This window comes from Diorhabda carinulata, chromosome X, assembly GCF_026250575.1.
Source record: "Diorhabda carinulata isolate Delta chromosome X, icDioCari1.1, whole genome shotgun sequence".
Lineage (NCBI taxonomy): Eukaryota > Metazoa > Arthropoda > Insecta > Coleoptera > Chrysomelidae > Diorhabda > Diorhabda carinulata.
The window spans coordinates 55,960,840-55,974,512 of record NC_079472.1 but is presented as its reverse complement, the minus strand read 5'-3'; the positions used below and the strand labels follow the sequence as shown (position 1 = coordinate 55,974,512).

The 13,673-nt window shown below is 32.7% G+C and overlaps 2 protein-coding genes across 3 annotated transcripts; one reads left to right on the top strand and one right to left on the bottom strand.

The window, feature by feature from the left end:
- Positions 1 to 750: 750 nt before the first annotated feature.
- Positions 751 to 1,656, top strand: LOC130901126 (uncharacterized). Its single transcript, XM_057812231.1, has one exon. The coding sequence runs from the start codon at positions 768 to 770 to the stop codon at positions 1,611 to 1,613; it is 846 nt and encodes a 281-aa protein (XP_057668214.1). The 5' UTR covers positions 751 to 767; the 3' UTR covers positions 1,614 to 1,656.
- A 1,337-nt stretch (positions 1,657 to 2,993) lies between these two features.
- LOC130900721 (E3 ubiquitin-protein ligase parkin) lies at positions 2,994 to 11,213 on the bottom strand. 2 transcript variants are annotated; one of them, XM_057811530.1, is made up of 9 exons: positions 11,035 to 11,163; positions 10,761 to 10,977; positions 10,489 to 10,705; positions 9,301 to 9,500; positions 7,937 to 8,085; positions 6,657 to 6,855; positions 5,424 to 5,561; positions 3,241 to 3,448; positions 2,994 to 3,178 (listed from the first exon to the last, which is right to left on the bottom strand). In XM_057811530.1, the coding sequence occupies exons 2-9, from the start codon at positions 10,974 to 10,976 to the stop codon at positions 3,069 to 3,071; spliced, it is 1,437 nt and encodes a 478-aa protein (XP_057667513.1). In that variant the 5' UTR covers position 10,977; positions 11,035 to 11,163; the 3' UTR covers positions 2,994 to 3,068. The 2 variants fall into 2 exon arrangements, with proteins under 2 accessions (XP_057667513.1, XP_057667512.1); XM_057811529.1 differs by having other exon boundaries at positions 10,761 to 11,213.
- Positions 11,214 to 13,673: the final 2,460 nt, after the last annotated feature.

The window sequence follows — 13,673 nt, the reverse complement described above, 5'->3', positions numbered from 1 at the left end:
TTTGGCGACCTTACTTCTATGTTCTAAGAGGTGTCCAAGTTTCTGATCAACTCCGGATCGACTATAAGTTCTCTCGCTCCAAATGTGCGAGCAATATTCCAAAGATGGACGAATCTGGATCTTGTAGAGGATTAGAAGCTGTTGCGGGGTATATAGATTTTTAGTCTTGAAGAGTGCTTTAAGTTTTTGTGAAGCTGCCTTAACTAAATCGCCCACGTGACTATGCCAGGACATATTGCTTCCAACCTCAACACCCAACAAGCGAATTTGGGAATTCATTATACTCCCTGAATCAGTATTACTTTAGAATATTAATTTTATTATGTTGTTTCAGAAGATTTTACATCCGTGCATCCTCTGTTGAAGCAAATGTTATTTTTGACAATAAATCGTACTAAAAAGTGGAAAATAATTTCTAAAATAAGCATAAAAAAGTAATTTTTTAGGTATTTTAAAAAACTTTTTAGTTCGATGTGCTTTAAAAGAGTTTTTTATTTTCCTCAAACTTTATTTATTTTTCTTTATAGCCGGTCGAAAATGGAGCGCGACACTACGTCTCAAAGATCTCATGTGCAACTTGACCAATGCAATGAATCTCAAACTTTCTACCTCTAAGTAGGTGCAAAAGATACGTACTTTCGGCCGAGGTATAAAAAATTAGAATTCTTTCTATTAGTTCACTATGTATAAGTTGTACGAATCCACCTTAAAAATTCGACTTTAATGACGTTTTCTTTTTTCCGTGACACTTTCAAAATTATTCAGAAATGTCTAACACTTCATCTAATATAGGGTCGCATAGTCTTGTAGTGAAATCTTTGAAGGTAGAGGAAAAACAGTCGCCAAGGTTCAAATGCAGTCATTCGGAGAATGGGTTAAAAATTAGCAGCAAAGGTATCAAACAAAAAATCGTGAATAAAGTACGATCTTGGAGTAGTAGAGATAAATATTCGGTGGACAATAACATGAAAGTTGAAACGTTGTTAGGTAAAAATCAAATAAGTGAGGAAGATCTTGAATCAATGGAAAACATCGCGGATTCCAATCTAACCAGAGCTAGGGGTAGCTTAGAGAACCTTTTGAAAGATGAGTCTGAACCTGTTAGTGACGAATGGAGATGTCGGTCTTTATCCGTGGCGTCTGGTTCGAGTCCAAAAAACTCGCCTGACTCTCCTAAATCTACCCCAGACACTTCCAGAAATGCCAAACATCTTTTATGGGACCCGTTCGATAAGAAAGGAAGAAAGAACAGAAAAGAATTGGGAAGAAAAAAGAAAAAGAATAAGAATAAGGTGGAAGTGCCGAAACAGGAGTGCTCCTCTATACCGATGGAAGGTAAATCGTGTCTATCAAAGCCTTTAGAAAAAGAGAAAGAACACGAAACAGAAACTGTCGAAGAAGAGTATACTTATAAATATAAATATTTTCCAAAAAATAGTAAATCTGTTGTGTTTACAAATGAAGTGTTTGTGGTGTATTTTAATGAACAAGATGTAGTCTCCGAGGCTAAGGAACCTTTAAAAAAAGACATTGATCAACAAGAAAGAAATAAAGAAATGAGGCATGGGCACTTATTGAAAACTCAAGAAAAATATAACCTGTGTCTTTACTGAAGCTATCTTTTGGTATCTGTTTTTATTAAAAATTCATAATAAATTGCTATTGTTTTTTTATATAATGAAACTCCTATAGTTTGGAAAAAATATCCAAAATCTTTGATTGGAGATTTGATTTTAACCCTTGGAAGAAAATATTTGCCATGCAAGAAACTGCTCTAGACGACTAAAACTCACATATAAATAAATAGAACTCGATTCCTATTATAAAAACGTACTGCGTTGTTAATAAACAAAAAAAGAATAATTAAAAGCAATTAGAGGCAGTCTTAACAAGTTATGACAAGTTTATATTGACACGTAGGAATTTCCACACATGATAACCGATATCACTTATGAGAAACCACTGTAGTTTCAAAAAGTACTAAAACAATTTTTTTTATCAAGTGTTAAAACAAAAAATTTATTAAATTCAAACATTTTATTACATGATCAATTGAGAGTGACGTCTCTAAATAGTAAAAGCCCGATGCCGCCCGATTAAGGCCATGTAATTTTTTTGGGGTCTACAGACGAATTTGATGATTTATACCTGAATTGAGGAGTTTTGTTTTATTTTTATTTTCGATTGAAAACATTTAGGTACAATAGAAAGCGGATTCTTTAAAACAGTGGTCGCCAAACAGTTGATCGCGAGCCACCTGAAGTTGAATATCCGCCCTTAGCTCTCGTCGGGCTCAATCAATTCACTCACATAATATCTCAAATGAAAGGACGTGATTTGCTGAGTGTTCCTAGACCAAAACAAACAACTTACCTCAATTAGAACTCCAGATATGAAAGAAGAAACGAAAAAAGAGTCATGTTTGAGTATAGCTTAAGAAGGGCGTAAGTTGCGCGACTTTGAATGCTTGATGACAAATCTAGACATAAATACCGTGCAGTCAACAAAAAAGAAGGAAATCGGTCAGATAGTACGGCCGGACAAACCGTTGTTAGATGTTAGCACAGAAAAATTTAAAAGTAAAAGTGAATGTCCGCGCTTAACTCTCCTCAGACTCATCCACTTCACTCATATTTTATCTCAAACGAAAGGGCTTGATTTACTGAGTGTTGTTAGACCAAAACGAACAATTTACCTCAATTAGAACTCGAGATACGAAAGAACAAAATATATAAAAAAGTCAGGACATAAGTTGAGTGACTTGAATGCTTGATGACAAATCTAGGCATGAATACCGTGCAGTCAAAACAAAATGAAAGAAAATTTTCAAAAAAAAAAATAGAAAAACAGTTAGTACGTTTGATCCTAAATAACATTTTTTGCAGAAATAGGATCAACGAGGATTTTCGACATTGCGTTTATAATGGTGTATTTAACGTCTCTACCAATTTTCAACTTTATGCGATTTTTTGTCTAAAAAACGGAATCAATCATTTTGTAGTATCAACAATGTATATATTAACAACAAACCCATATGTACAGTAATATTTTTAACAAAAATCTACAATTCAACCAAACCAGTGATTGCCCATACAATCTCTTGTCCAAGCAGATTGACAAACCCAACACCAATGAAATGCGCAACCAGCTCTAGTACATATCATATGCATACAGCCTCCTAAAAATAGAAAACGATTAATAATATGAACACCTTTTATATTTTCTCAATACACAACTCACCGTCTCTTTCGGTTGGAGTTCTACATTTAGGACAAGGTTTTGTGGAAACTTTAATTGTTACCCTGGAAGCTTCATCCCATCTCGCTACCAATGCCCTATTAGGATCTACATTGTAAATACAACCCTCTTCGTTTGTGTTGTTCTCATTTTCGTTTGACTGACATTCACCTATATGGTAACCTTGAAGACAAAGTCGACAGAACACATACTGGAACAATATTAATACCATAAATAATATTTAAATAATCTAGTAATCGAAACTGATATTTTATTAAACTTTGGGTTGAGTTGAGGTCAATTACAAAATAATTTAAAACTTAAAATGGGACCGCCATAATAATTGACGGAATAGGAAAAATATTTGATTAGAGATAGGCAGTTTGGCATATTACAATATAATATTTGAATTTTCTAAATAAATATAAACGACTGACAAATGAATATTTCAGAAACAGATTAAATAAACACAAATATAATAAAGCTTTTTTACTAAGAAAAATACATTTTCGTGTTCAGTTTGTTTTTGCCAATGACTTGCGATTGCAGGGGTATCACCTGAGTTGATTTTTTTGCTTATGAGTGTATATATGAGAGAGTTTTGGTTTTGGGAATACGACAACTAAAACACCGAAGTGTAGTCTTTTTAATATGTATTCCGAGCTTTCCACATTACAATGTAAAAATATGTATTAAAACATAACAATATTAAAAATTACATTAATTAATTGAAAATTGTATCTCGAATGCTGATTTTTCTTGTCAAAAAAATTATTAAATTCATTGGAATCAAAAATCAATAATCAAATTGAAGCTTGACATAATTATTAAGTTTATTAATTCTGTTGCTATTCAAATGGATTTGAATTTTTATAGGTTAGAATAGGTTAGGTAGTTATGAATGAAGTTGAATATTTATTGGTTAGATTATGAATGACATTAAATTTCAATAGGTCAAATTAAGTTAGGTCGTTATGAATGAAGTTGAATTTTAAAGGTTAGGTAAGGTTAGTTGGTTACAGATAACATTGAATTTTATTATGGAATAAAATAAATGAAAATTTTAGTATTTTTGTTTCATTTGAATAATATTCAGAGATTCAGTTAATGTATTTTTAGTGAAATATATGAAGAACTAAGAAAGGAATCCAAAATAAGGAAGAAGAAAATAGTCTGTCAAGGATTCAAAAAAATAGAGGATTTAGTAGAGAACGAGAAAACAGAAAGTTCTATGCGACCATAAAGAGAATTAAGGAAGATGTCCAACTAAATGTGAAAGGAAACAATAATGGGACAATTTGAGCTAAAGAAAGAAGAAAGTAGAAAACGGAAATATATTATCGGGCAAATATTATTTAGTAGTAAATATACCCGATGCTCTATCACACAAAGAGGCAAAGGGAGAAGCTATCAAGAGGATGAAAATAGAGCACTCGGAGAGGATGAGATTGTAGAGGAGTTCATAAATAATGTGGGGACAGTTGCGTGACATCATAAATGAAATAAATAAGACATTCCTGAAAGTTGGAACGTGATTATGATATGCCCAATTTAAAAGAAGAGAACAAATCTAACTACCAAAACTATCGAGGCACTCCTAGACACATATCACAAAATGTTAACTCTCATGATCAATAGCAGAATGAAGGAAGACATCGAGAACAAAATCTGCGCTTATAAGTGTGACTTTAGAACAATATGAAACACAACAGATTATTGATTTGTGATAACACAAATATTCCAAAAGTGTTACTAGTATAATATCGGTCTTAACGTACTTATACATGAATTGGAACGAAGTTCTAGCCAACTAGATTATGACCGTTTTTCGTAGTGGAAATGTGGCAAAATTAAACACAAAAGTGTACTAACTCTAATATATTCCCAGCTTTCGAATAATTATAAATTCATCGCCTGGGACATATGTTATCGATATACGAGGTGAGTCCAATATGTTTTTAGATAATTTCTATAATCAACTATTCGTTTGGAATAAATAGTTCTGAAACAAAATCTGATAATTCCTTGAATAAGAAACAATTAGGTATCTGGTTATATACCGTATATAATTTATTTAAATCATAATGTTTAATTGAATCGTCTATAATATGTTTCACTTAATATTTTTTTTAATTGGGATTGATGAAATAATAAGAAAAAATTACTATTTTAGAAGATAATCTTACCCCACATCCGTTGACGCATGCAATTTTATTACATCCGGGATCGATTAAAATTCCCATTCCACAACCAGGTTGAGGACACAAAACACCACCGGATCTTAGTACAAATTCTTCTGTTCCAAAACGCTGATACAGAGCATACTAAAATAAAATATAATTGAATATCAACCACATTAATGTACAGATTTTGCACAGATAGCTCTGTATAGCATGACGACCTAATCAAAGATATTCTGGAATGATATAAAGCACAAGCACAAGATGGAATACTGGAACAAGAGATAAACCAGAGAACCGGAGCCACTGGAAGATTATTCAACGCAATTAAGACACAGTTTCTAGTCAAAAAAGAAATGCCAAAACAAATAAAAACAGAGAAATATAAAAAAATTAGTTATATCCATATTGAAATTTGGATCATAAACATGGACACTTATACAGAAACAAAAAATTTAAAGTACGTAAATAAGATTTCTAAGAAAAATCAGAATTTATAAAACAAGAGATGGAAAAATAAAGAATTCCATTATAAGAGAAAATTTGAATTTAAAACCTATTCAAAACAACATCGATGAAGGACAACTAAGAAGATTTGCTCACGTCATGAGAATGGGAAAAAAAGATTACAATAAAAGATTTATGAAACACGAACTTACAAAAACCAGACAGAAAGAACGAGGAGTTAGACAGAAGAAATAATGATTACAGGGAAAAAAAAAGAATAAAGATAAGAAGAAATGAAATAAAAAACACCCCAACAAGCCTTACACCTGAAAAGGTAGGAAGGCACTAACTTAAGCGATAAAGCTGCTATGGATCTCTGGACATAAGGATTGATCTAGTCATATGGCTTCAGACAGACCAAAACCTTAGTAGGTGAGACAAATCCCTCTGTCTGTAACTCTCCAAAAAATTTCTGTCTTTTCTCACCCTTTTTCGATAGTCAATTCTAAAAAAGCAAAATTTCACACAACTAAAATAACTTGTGCTAACTAGTGAAGTCTTATTCATTTCACTACATCTGTTTTCGTTTTTTCTATGGAAAAATTTGTTAGAATTATGGCATTGTATATGAAATATTACGGAGAAGCTAGAATTAAAAGTAGGTACTATATAAATACCTTTAATTAATCTACAACGGAAATATTGAATGAATATTGAATAGTTTGAGCTACCTATTAGAGATCTAAGAATATTTTTTTCTAATATAGTGAAATTTAATTGAAAAAAAAATACCTGAGCGTCTGTAAGCAAACGAAAATGATGAATTTCTTTAATAAACGAATCTGTACATCCAGCTGGACAAGCTAATGTATAACCAAGTTCGGGGTGTTGCCAGAATTGTCTCTCCATTAGTTTGGTTATACAATATTGTCGGAAACAATCTAAACACGTCACGTGTCCTGCCGAACAAGGAAATACAAGTACAGGGTCTCTATAAAGAAAAAACAAAAGTATTTTTGATTAAAAATTTAAGCAAAACAAAAATTGAAACATTTTCTAAATAGAGATATAAAATTGTGAGAGTATAAAAGTGAAAATACGTAAAAAAAATGAATTTGTGTTAAAATGGACGTTCGACATCTAGATTCTGCTTTAACCGGCGCTACGGTCGTTTGAGAACCAGGGTCTTCTCAACAACCGACTGTCAATCCTTTCTATCCAGAGTATTGGTGCCTCCAACCAACGAAGGCGCTGGTTGGAGGACCTGACCAGTCACCCTCCTCCAATAACTTCATACATGGCTCCTCGCAGGTATCGATCAGAAGGCATCCTCTCCACGTGTCCCAGTCACCTCAGCCGCGCTCCCCGGATAAATGCCACCAAATCTGGCTCACCATACATCTGCCTCAGCTCAGCATTCCTCCGGATTCTCCACGCACCATTCTCGTAAACAGGGCAAAAATATTTCGTTACCATTTATCCAAAATCAGCTCACTTGTCGGAATCATAGTGCATATCTCGTATCCGTATATGATTACGGGACGGATTATTGTCTTGTAAATTGTGAGTTTCGACCTTCGTTTTTCAAGGCCCCAAGATATTTGAATTGGTGGCACACAGGGAAGCAATAACCGAAAATACAGAAGAAAAATCAACATTAGTTAGCAAAAGAATACAAACAGGTTGTTGATATAAGTACTAAAGAAGTATTTCAGAATGAGTGTCTTCAAAGAAAGTTAAAAATTTCCAGCTTCTGTTATGATCTAAGAACCCTTATTAGCTAGTGGAGTGTGCAACTTACACTTTTTAGAAGTAATTAATGAAGAAAAGAATGAGAAGAAGACTAAAGAGAGTTATAATTGGCCCAAATACAACACAAAAGAAAACAAAGAGGCACACCTAAACTTGAGGAACAAAGGAATAGACTTAACAGAAGAACAAAATATTGATGTTAAAGATGAAGTGAGATATTACCAAGAAAACAGAAATTTTAATGGAATTTATAGATGAAATTATTTATAAATGCATTTAAATTCGACCTTATGATATATAATAATTAGGAGTAAACTCACCTAACATCTGCACAGGCTAAACAAGGAATCTCCCTTAAATTCGGCCTGATCAGATCTAATGGCACTGCTTCATCTTGTTCTCCCATTGAAGTGTGTTCTGAACATTTAAAATAAAATTCTGCAAAAGTTGGCTCACGATTGTTCAAAATCTAAATAAAAAAATACCAAAGTAAAATAATTATACACTCTGATAAAACAAACTAGAAAAAATTTACATTAAATCGTGTGTTGATAATAAATTTGCTTTTTTTTATTTTGTTGCAGAACAAAAAAGTCTAATAGGGCAAAATTTAGAGATCTAGCTGGTAGTTCCACTGTTCCCCTGCACTAATAAATATTGTTTAGGTTTTTGTTTATATCGTGGGGCACAATCTAATGAAAATAAGGATGAAATAAAAAAATAGATCTTGGTTCTGTTGTGGTGGAAAAACTCCTAAGTTTGGAAAATTATTTCAATAAAGGATACCGTCTATTCACTGACAATTTCTTTACCAGTATAGAGTTATCCAAGTCACTTTTGGAGAAAGGGACATGCATAACTGGCACTATAAGGCGCAACAGAAAGTTTATATCTAAAGAAGAAAAAATAACGAAAGTTGGTGAGCCTAAACATTATAGTAAAGGAAAAAAAAATCATCCTTGTTTCCACTGATAGCAATATTGGAAATGTAACAGTAAATAAGAAACCTGGAAATTATGAAACAGGAAAAATCTATAATCAATTCATGGGTGGTGTGAATGAATCTGATAAAATGCTAAACTCATTCTTAGATGAAAGGACATGAAGTTTTGAAAAAAACTAGGATTCAATATTTTTGAATGAATGACTCTAAATTCATATATAATTTATGGACATAATTCCAATAAGAAAATGACTAGGCTGGAATTTATTTCAAGTGTTATAAGTACTAGAAAAAAATTGCTAGATGAAAAAAATGAACCTTCGTCGAAACTTTTAAAAATTGCCAGGACGAATATTATGACGATGTGTGGTATACAGCAGTAAGAACAGAAATGCAGTGAAATGATCCAACTTGATTTGCTCCATATCTAAAAATTGACTGCACGGTATTTGCATAGGAAAACACATTTGTAAATAAATCTTGTACATAATCCATATAATTTCTGTAATTTTCTTGACAATAAATATGTTGTATTCAATTTCTGTGTTTTTATTATCACAATATAAAATCTTCTGAAGAGAATGCTGAAAAATTATGAAGATAAGTGTATTGTAACGGAAATGGTGGATATTTTTCTTATTCATATAAATTACTGGCATTTTTAGCATATACGTATTGATAAAATATGTATGGCACTAAAAGGAATAATGAAACTACCTATTTATTTTTGTCTATACTTACATTAGCACAAATATCTGAACTATTTTCACACGTTCCTGTTATTTGTTTTGGTCTCAAAACATCATTCCAATTTTGGGGATCAGAATGTACAGTGAAAGCACCACTCTTACAGAAATGACATCTCACTCTTATTTTACCTGACTTCATTGCCTTGCATGTTGGACAAAATATGTAAAAATGTACTTTGGAATTATGTAAACCTAAAACAATTAACTACTCTGGGCAATATTCTTATTACATTAATAATAGCAATATAGAATTTCCAATGTGCAAATATACATATAAATAAATAGTAAGGTAAGACAGGATAACGTTAAATTTTTCAATTTAACTGTACATAAAAAAAATTGAAACATTATAAACACATTTTTTTATTACATATATTACTTAATATTGTAATTTTTATATTTTGCAAAAGAAATTACAGCCTAACAAAAAAAAACTTATTGACATTTTTTAAAAAACTTTTCATACGTCCATACCACTAGGTATGGACAACATTGGCACTCCTATTAAAGTGATGCATTCAAACACGTGATCACCATCCCTAAATAATGAAACCTGGGAAATGCCTCAGGATACTGCATTGAAAAAGTTTAGCTTTCAGAAAAAATGTATCTCAATACTAAGCTGTAGAAATAAGTGGGATCATAACATCATACAAAAAATAAACAGAAATGCCATTAAATGGTATATGGACAGATCTAAAACAGCAAACAGAACTGGAATAGGAGTGTACGGGCCCAGAATCAAACACTTTGAAAGCCTGGGTAACACAAGCTCCAATAACACAAAATCCAAACTCTTTTAGGATTGTCTAGAAAAATTTAATGAGCTAGACAAGAAAAATAAAGTTACCCTACAATAGATTGCGGGACACAGCTGAATTAAAGGAAATGAAATAGCGGATGAGGTATCATCTACAGAACAATGAAAAACACTGGAAAAGAAGGTAGATATGAGCAAATTATTGGGACAAAACAGGCAAATATTCTCCTGGGAAACTATAACCATAGAAGATCTACTGAATGTATCATCCTAAGTAAGAAAGAGTACAGAAAACTGAAAAATTCATAACAGATGATGATTAAAGTTTGCTAAAAAAAATGAATGAAATTTTTCTACTGAAATATGTGTACAATCAACAGAATACCTTCACAAATTCTCAACAAACTATACAAAACTTACTATTTTGTGAGTTTAGCATTTCTCTTTCCATATTACCACCTGAACCTGAACTATCATCATAAGAGAACATACTATCATCCAAAGTTTTACTCAACGGTTGACTGCTCTGATCGTCATTTTCTTCAATAAGGCTGCTACTACTTTCTTGAGGTAATTTTATTATCTTCCTTGTAATTTTAACAGCATGAAGAATACTTTGCTGTCCCAAATCACATTCCTTTGATAATGATAATATAAATAAGAAATATGTTGGGATTTAATTAATTAATTACCTCAATTTTAATTTCATCTCCTAATTCTTTTCCAGCGAATATTATCTTCACTTCGTCTGGTTCCAAACCTAGTTTAGGAGCTACTATTTCTTTAACATTTTTTATATCCCACGTCGGATCTAAATCCACGGTAATTGTATTGCCTCCTATGATTTTAACGTATATACTTAATGAATTTGAAATAGACTTCTTTCCGAATGATAATATTTGGAACATCCTATGTAAAAAATTCTTAAAAGCGTTAATTATAAAGCTCATTTTTTGATAACATTACTCATGAGTCTTATATAGGTTGTAGACACTCACAAATACATGATATTAAATATTTATCAACAAAATAAAATTATCTTATCACATAATTCAAATTTTTAAGATTTTTTCTCTGTCAAATATACATAACCTTAGTTTCTAGCATATGTTTTGTTTTAACATTGCTAATGTCAAAAGTACAATGTAATGTTGCCAATGGTACGAATGTTTCTTGAATCCTTATAAATTTTTCATAAAATGTAAATGATTTGTAGTTTTGAATATTCCAATTGAAATTCTTAATAAAACTCCACAAATATGTAATTGTTATCAAATAACACGAAAGAATTTCTGAAGATCCAACCCACTTATTGAAAACTATGTTACAATTTTCAGAAACCTGGATTTACCCCGACCGACTAACACCAATTAATTATTTCTCTTAATATAAGATTGGTACATTGAAACGTTTTATTATAATTTGAGAAGTTTAATTATTTTAATATTCGAAAAGATCGTGAATATCCAAAATAACAAAAAATTCTGACGTGGTCAGCGTCATCCCATGGTTAAAATAACCAAGTACAATAATAGACAAGGACGTGAATAGATCATTAAAGCTTTTCAAAAATTACTTTGCAAATTAAAAAAGAAACAGTGCTGTATTTAATATATATTATAATTATTTGAATATGTTTGTTAGTAGCCCTAGTAAAATAAAAGCGCCGCCAAAGAACACGTGCACTTACATAAAATATTTAGTTTGGTTTCGACTTTTGACAGTGGCTGTTCGCAGAGTTGAATTTGATCCATGGTATAATCATTTTAATTTGCTACTCAATAAAAGATAGAACACCCCGTCATCTTTTATAGTTTCCATTCTGTATTATGAATACTGATAAGTATCTTTATGAACTTTGAAATAACTGAAAAATAATATTGAATGAATTTCCAATGTGATGTTACAGCTTGTCATGTTAAAATGGACATCCAAAACATCTTGTCTATTGAAACCTTGTAGTATATACAGAGATTGGCATAAGTCGAACTCCGAACTCGCCGCTACCTTTCAATACTATTCAACACTGTAAGACGTACCATAAATTCTGCAAAACGGGCTCTGTTGCCGACGAGCTGGGTTCTGCACGACCGGTACCGGTAACAACTAACGAAAATACGGAAACACTCGCGAACATCCGTCATTTCATGCAGGATGGAGCTTCGCCGCACTACGCGTTATGTGTGCGAGGGTACCTTAATGTTCATTGCCCGCACGGTCATGTGATCTGACGCCCTGTGATTTCTTCCCATGGGGCCTTCTCAAGGACCGCTTGTTGTAAGAGGACCACGCACCCTTCCGACCTTCGAACTGCAATCGAAGAAGGATTTGAAACTTTTCGCGAACAGCTAGACATACTTCACCGGACCTGCTCCTCCGTTTAGAAACGTTGTCGTAAATGCATTGATCCAGATGGGCATCAATTTGAACACTTACAGTTAGGCCCCTTTCACACCAAACGAATCCGAATCAATCTGGATCACTCCGAATCAAGTTGAATCTGATTCGTCATCTCCACTCTTTCACACCAGCTGAATCAACCTGAATCTATAGAAATCCTTTCATCTTCTTTTTGTTTTCCTTCTTTTAGTTGCTTTTGAGCTATCATCATAGACGCAGTTGTTTTAAATGCAATAGTGTTTCGTAGGAGGCAACGGCGGAAACAGAAAACAAGAAAAGTGTGGATACATCACATAAATAGGAAAAGGTCGGATTTTGGTTTGTTTCATCATTTACATCCTGACCTACAACATGATGAGAAGAAATTTTATTTAACTTTTAAATTAATAACTCCACGTCCATCTCGTATGGTTGTTGATTCAAGACTGACCGGACGAGGAATCTGACAAGTTGAATCAAGTGCGACCTCGAATCAAACCTGATTGAACCAGATTCGTCCGGTCTGAAGGCGGGAAAAGAGTCCCTTCACATTTAAACGGAGCGCTCGAAGCCGAATCTTGGTCAATCAGATTCAACTTGATTCGGAGTGATTCTGATTGATTCGGATTCGTTTGGTGTGAAAGGGCCCTTACATTTTTTCGAATCTCTTTTGTTCTTTTAATAAATTCATTTTGACACTGTGTATAACATAAAGAAAAATCTCGTATCAAATCCCGCAAGAACAGGATTGTGATTGTGACATTTGTTTTCAATTCGTAAAATATTTCCTCTTTGTTAGACAAATTCAGTGACTTAAAATAAGGTAAATGTTATCAGAAATATTTTTAATTGATTTTTATTTAAAAAACAACTTTCATATTTGGGCCAGTTTCACTGAGATAAGGCTTCGTATACGTATAGGAATATAACAGAATAGGAAATTTTAAGGACTTTGGACAGTTTTTTAAAGTTTGGCGTCGTCAGCGGGATTACAAAGGAGGTGAGCGTCCGAACATGGAAAAGTGGTCGGGGGCCATTAAACTCTGGGTAGCCGTCGTCATCGTTTAATTATCGCGAGGAGCAGACTGTAACAGACTTCTAACTCTATTTCCAGGCAGAATCGCGAGGTTCTTTTTGCGACTGGTACATTGAATTTGTTCGTTAACCTTAGAGTCGTCTTGACAAAACGATGTTGCCAATACTATACTTATATAAATATGAACAAC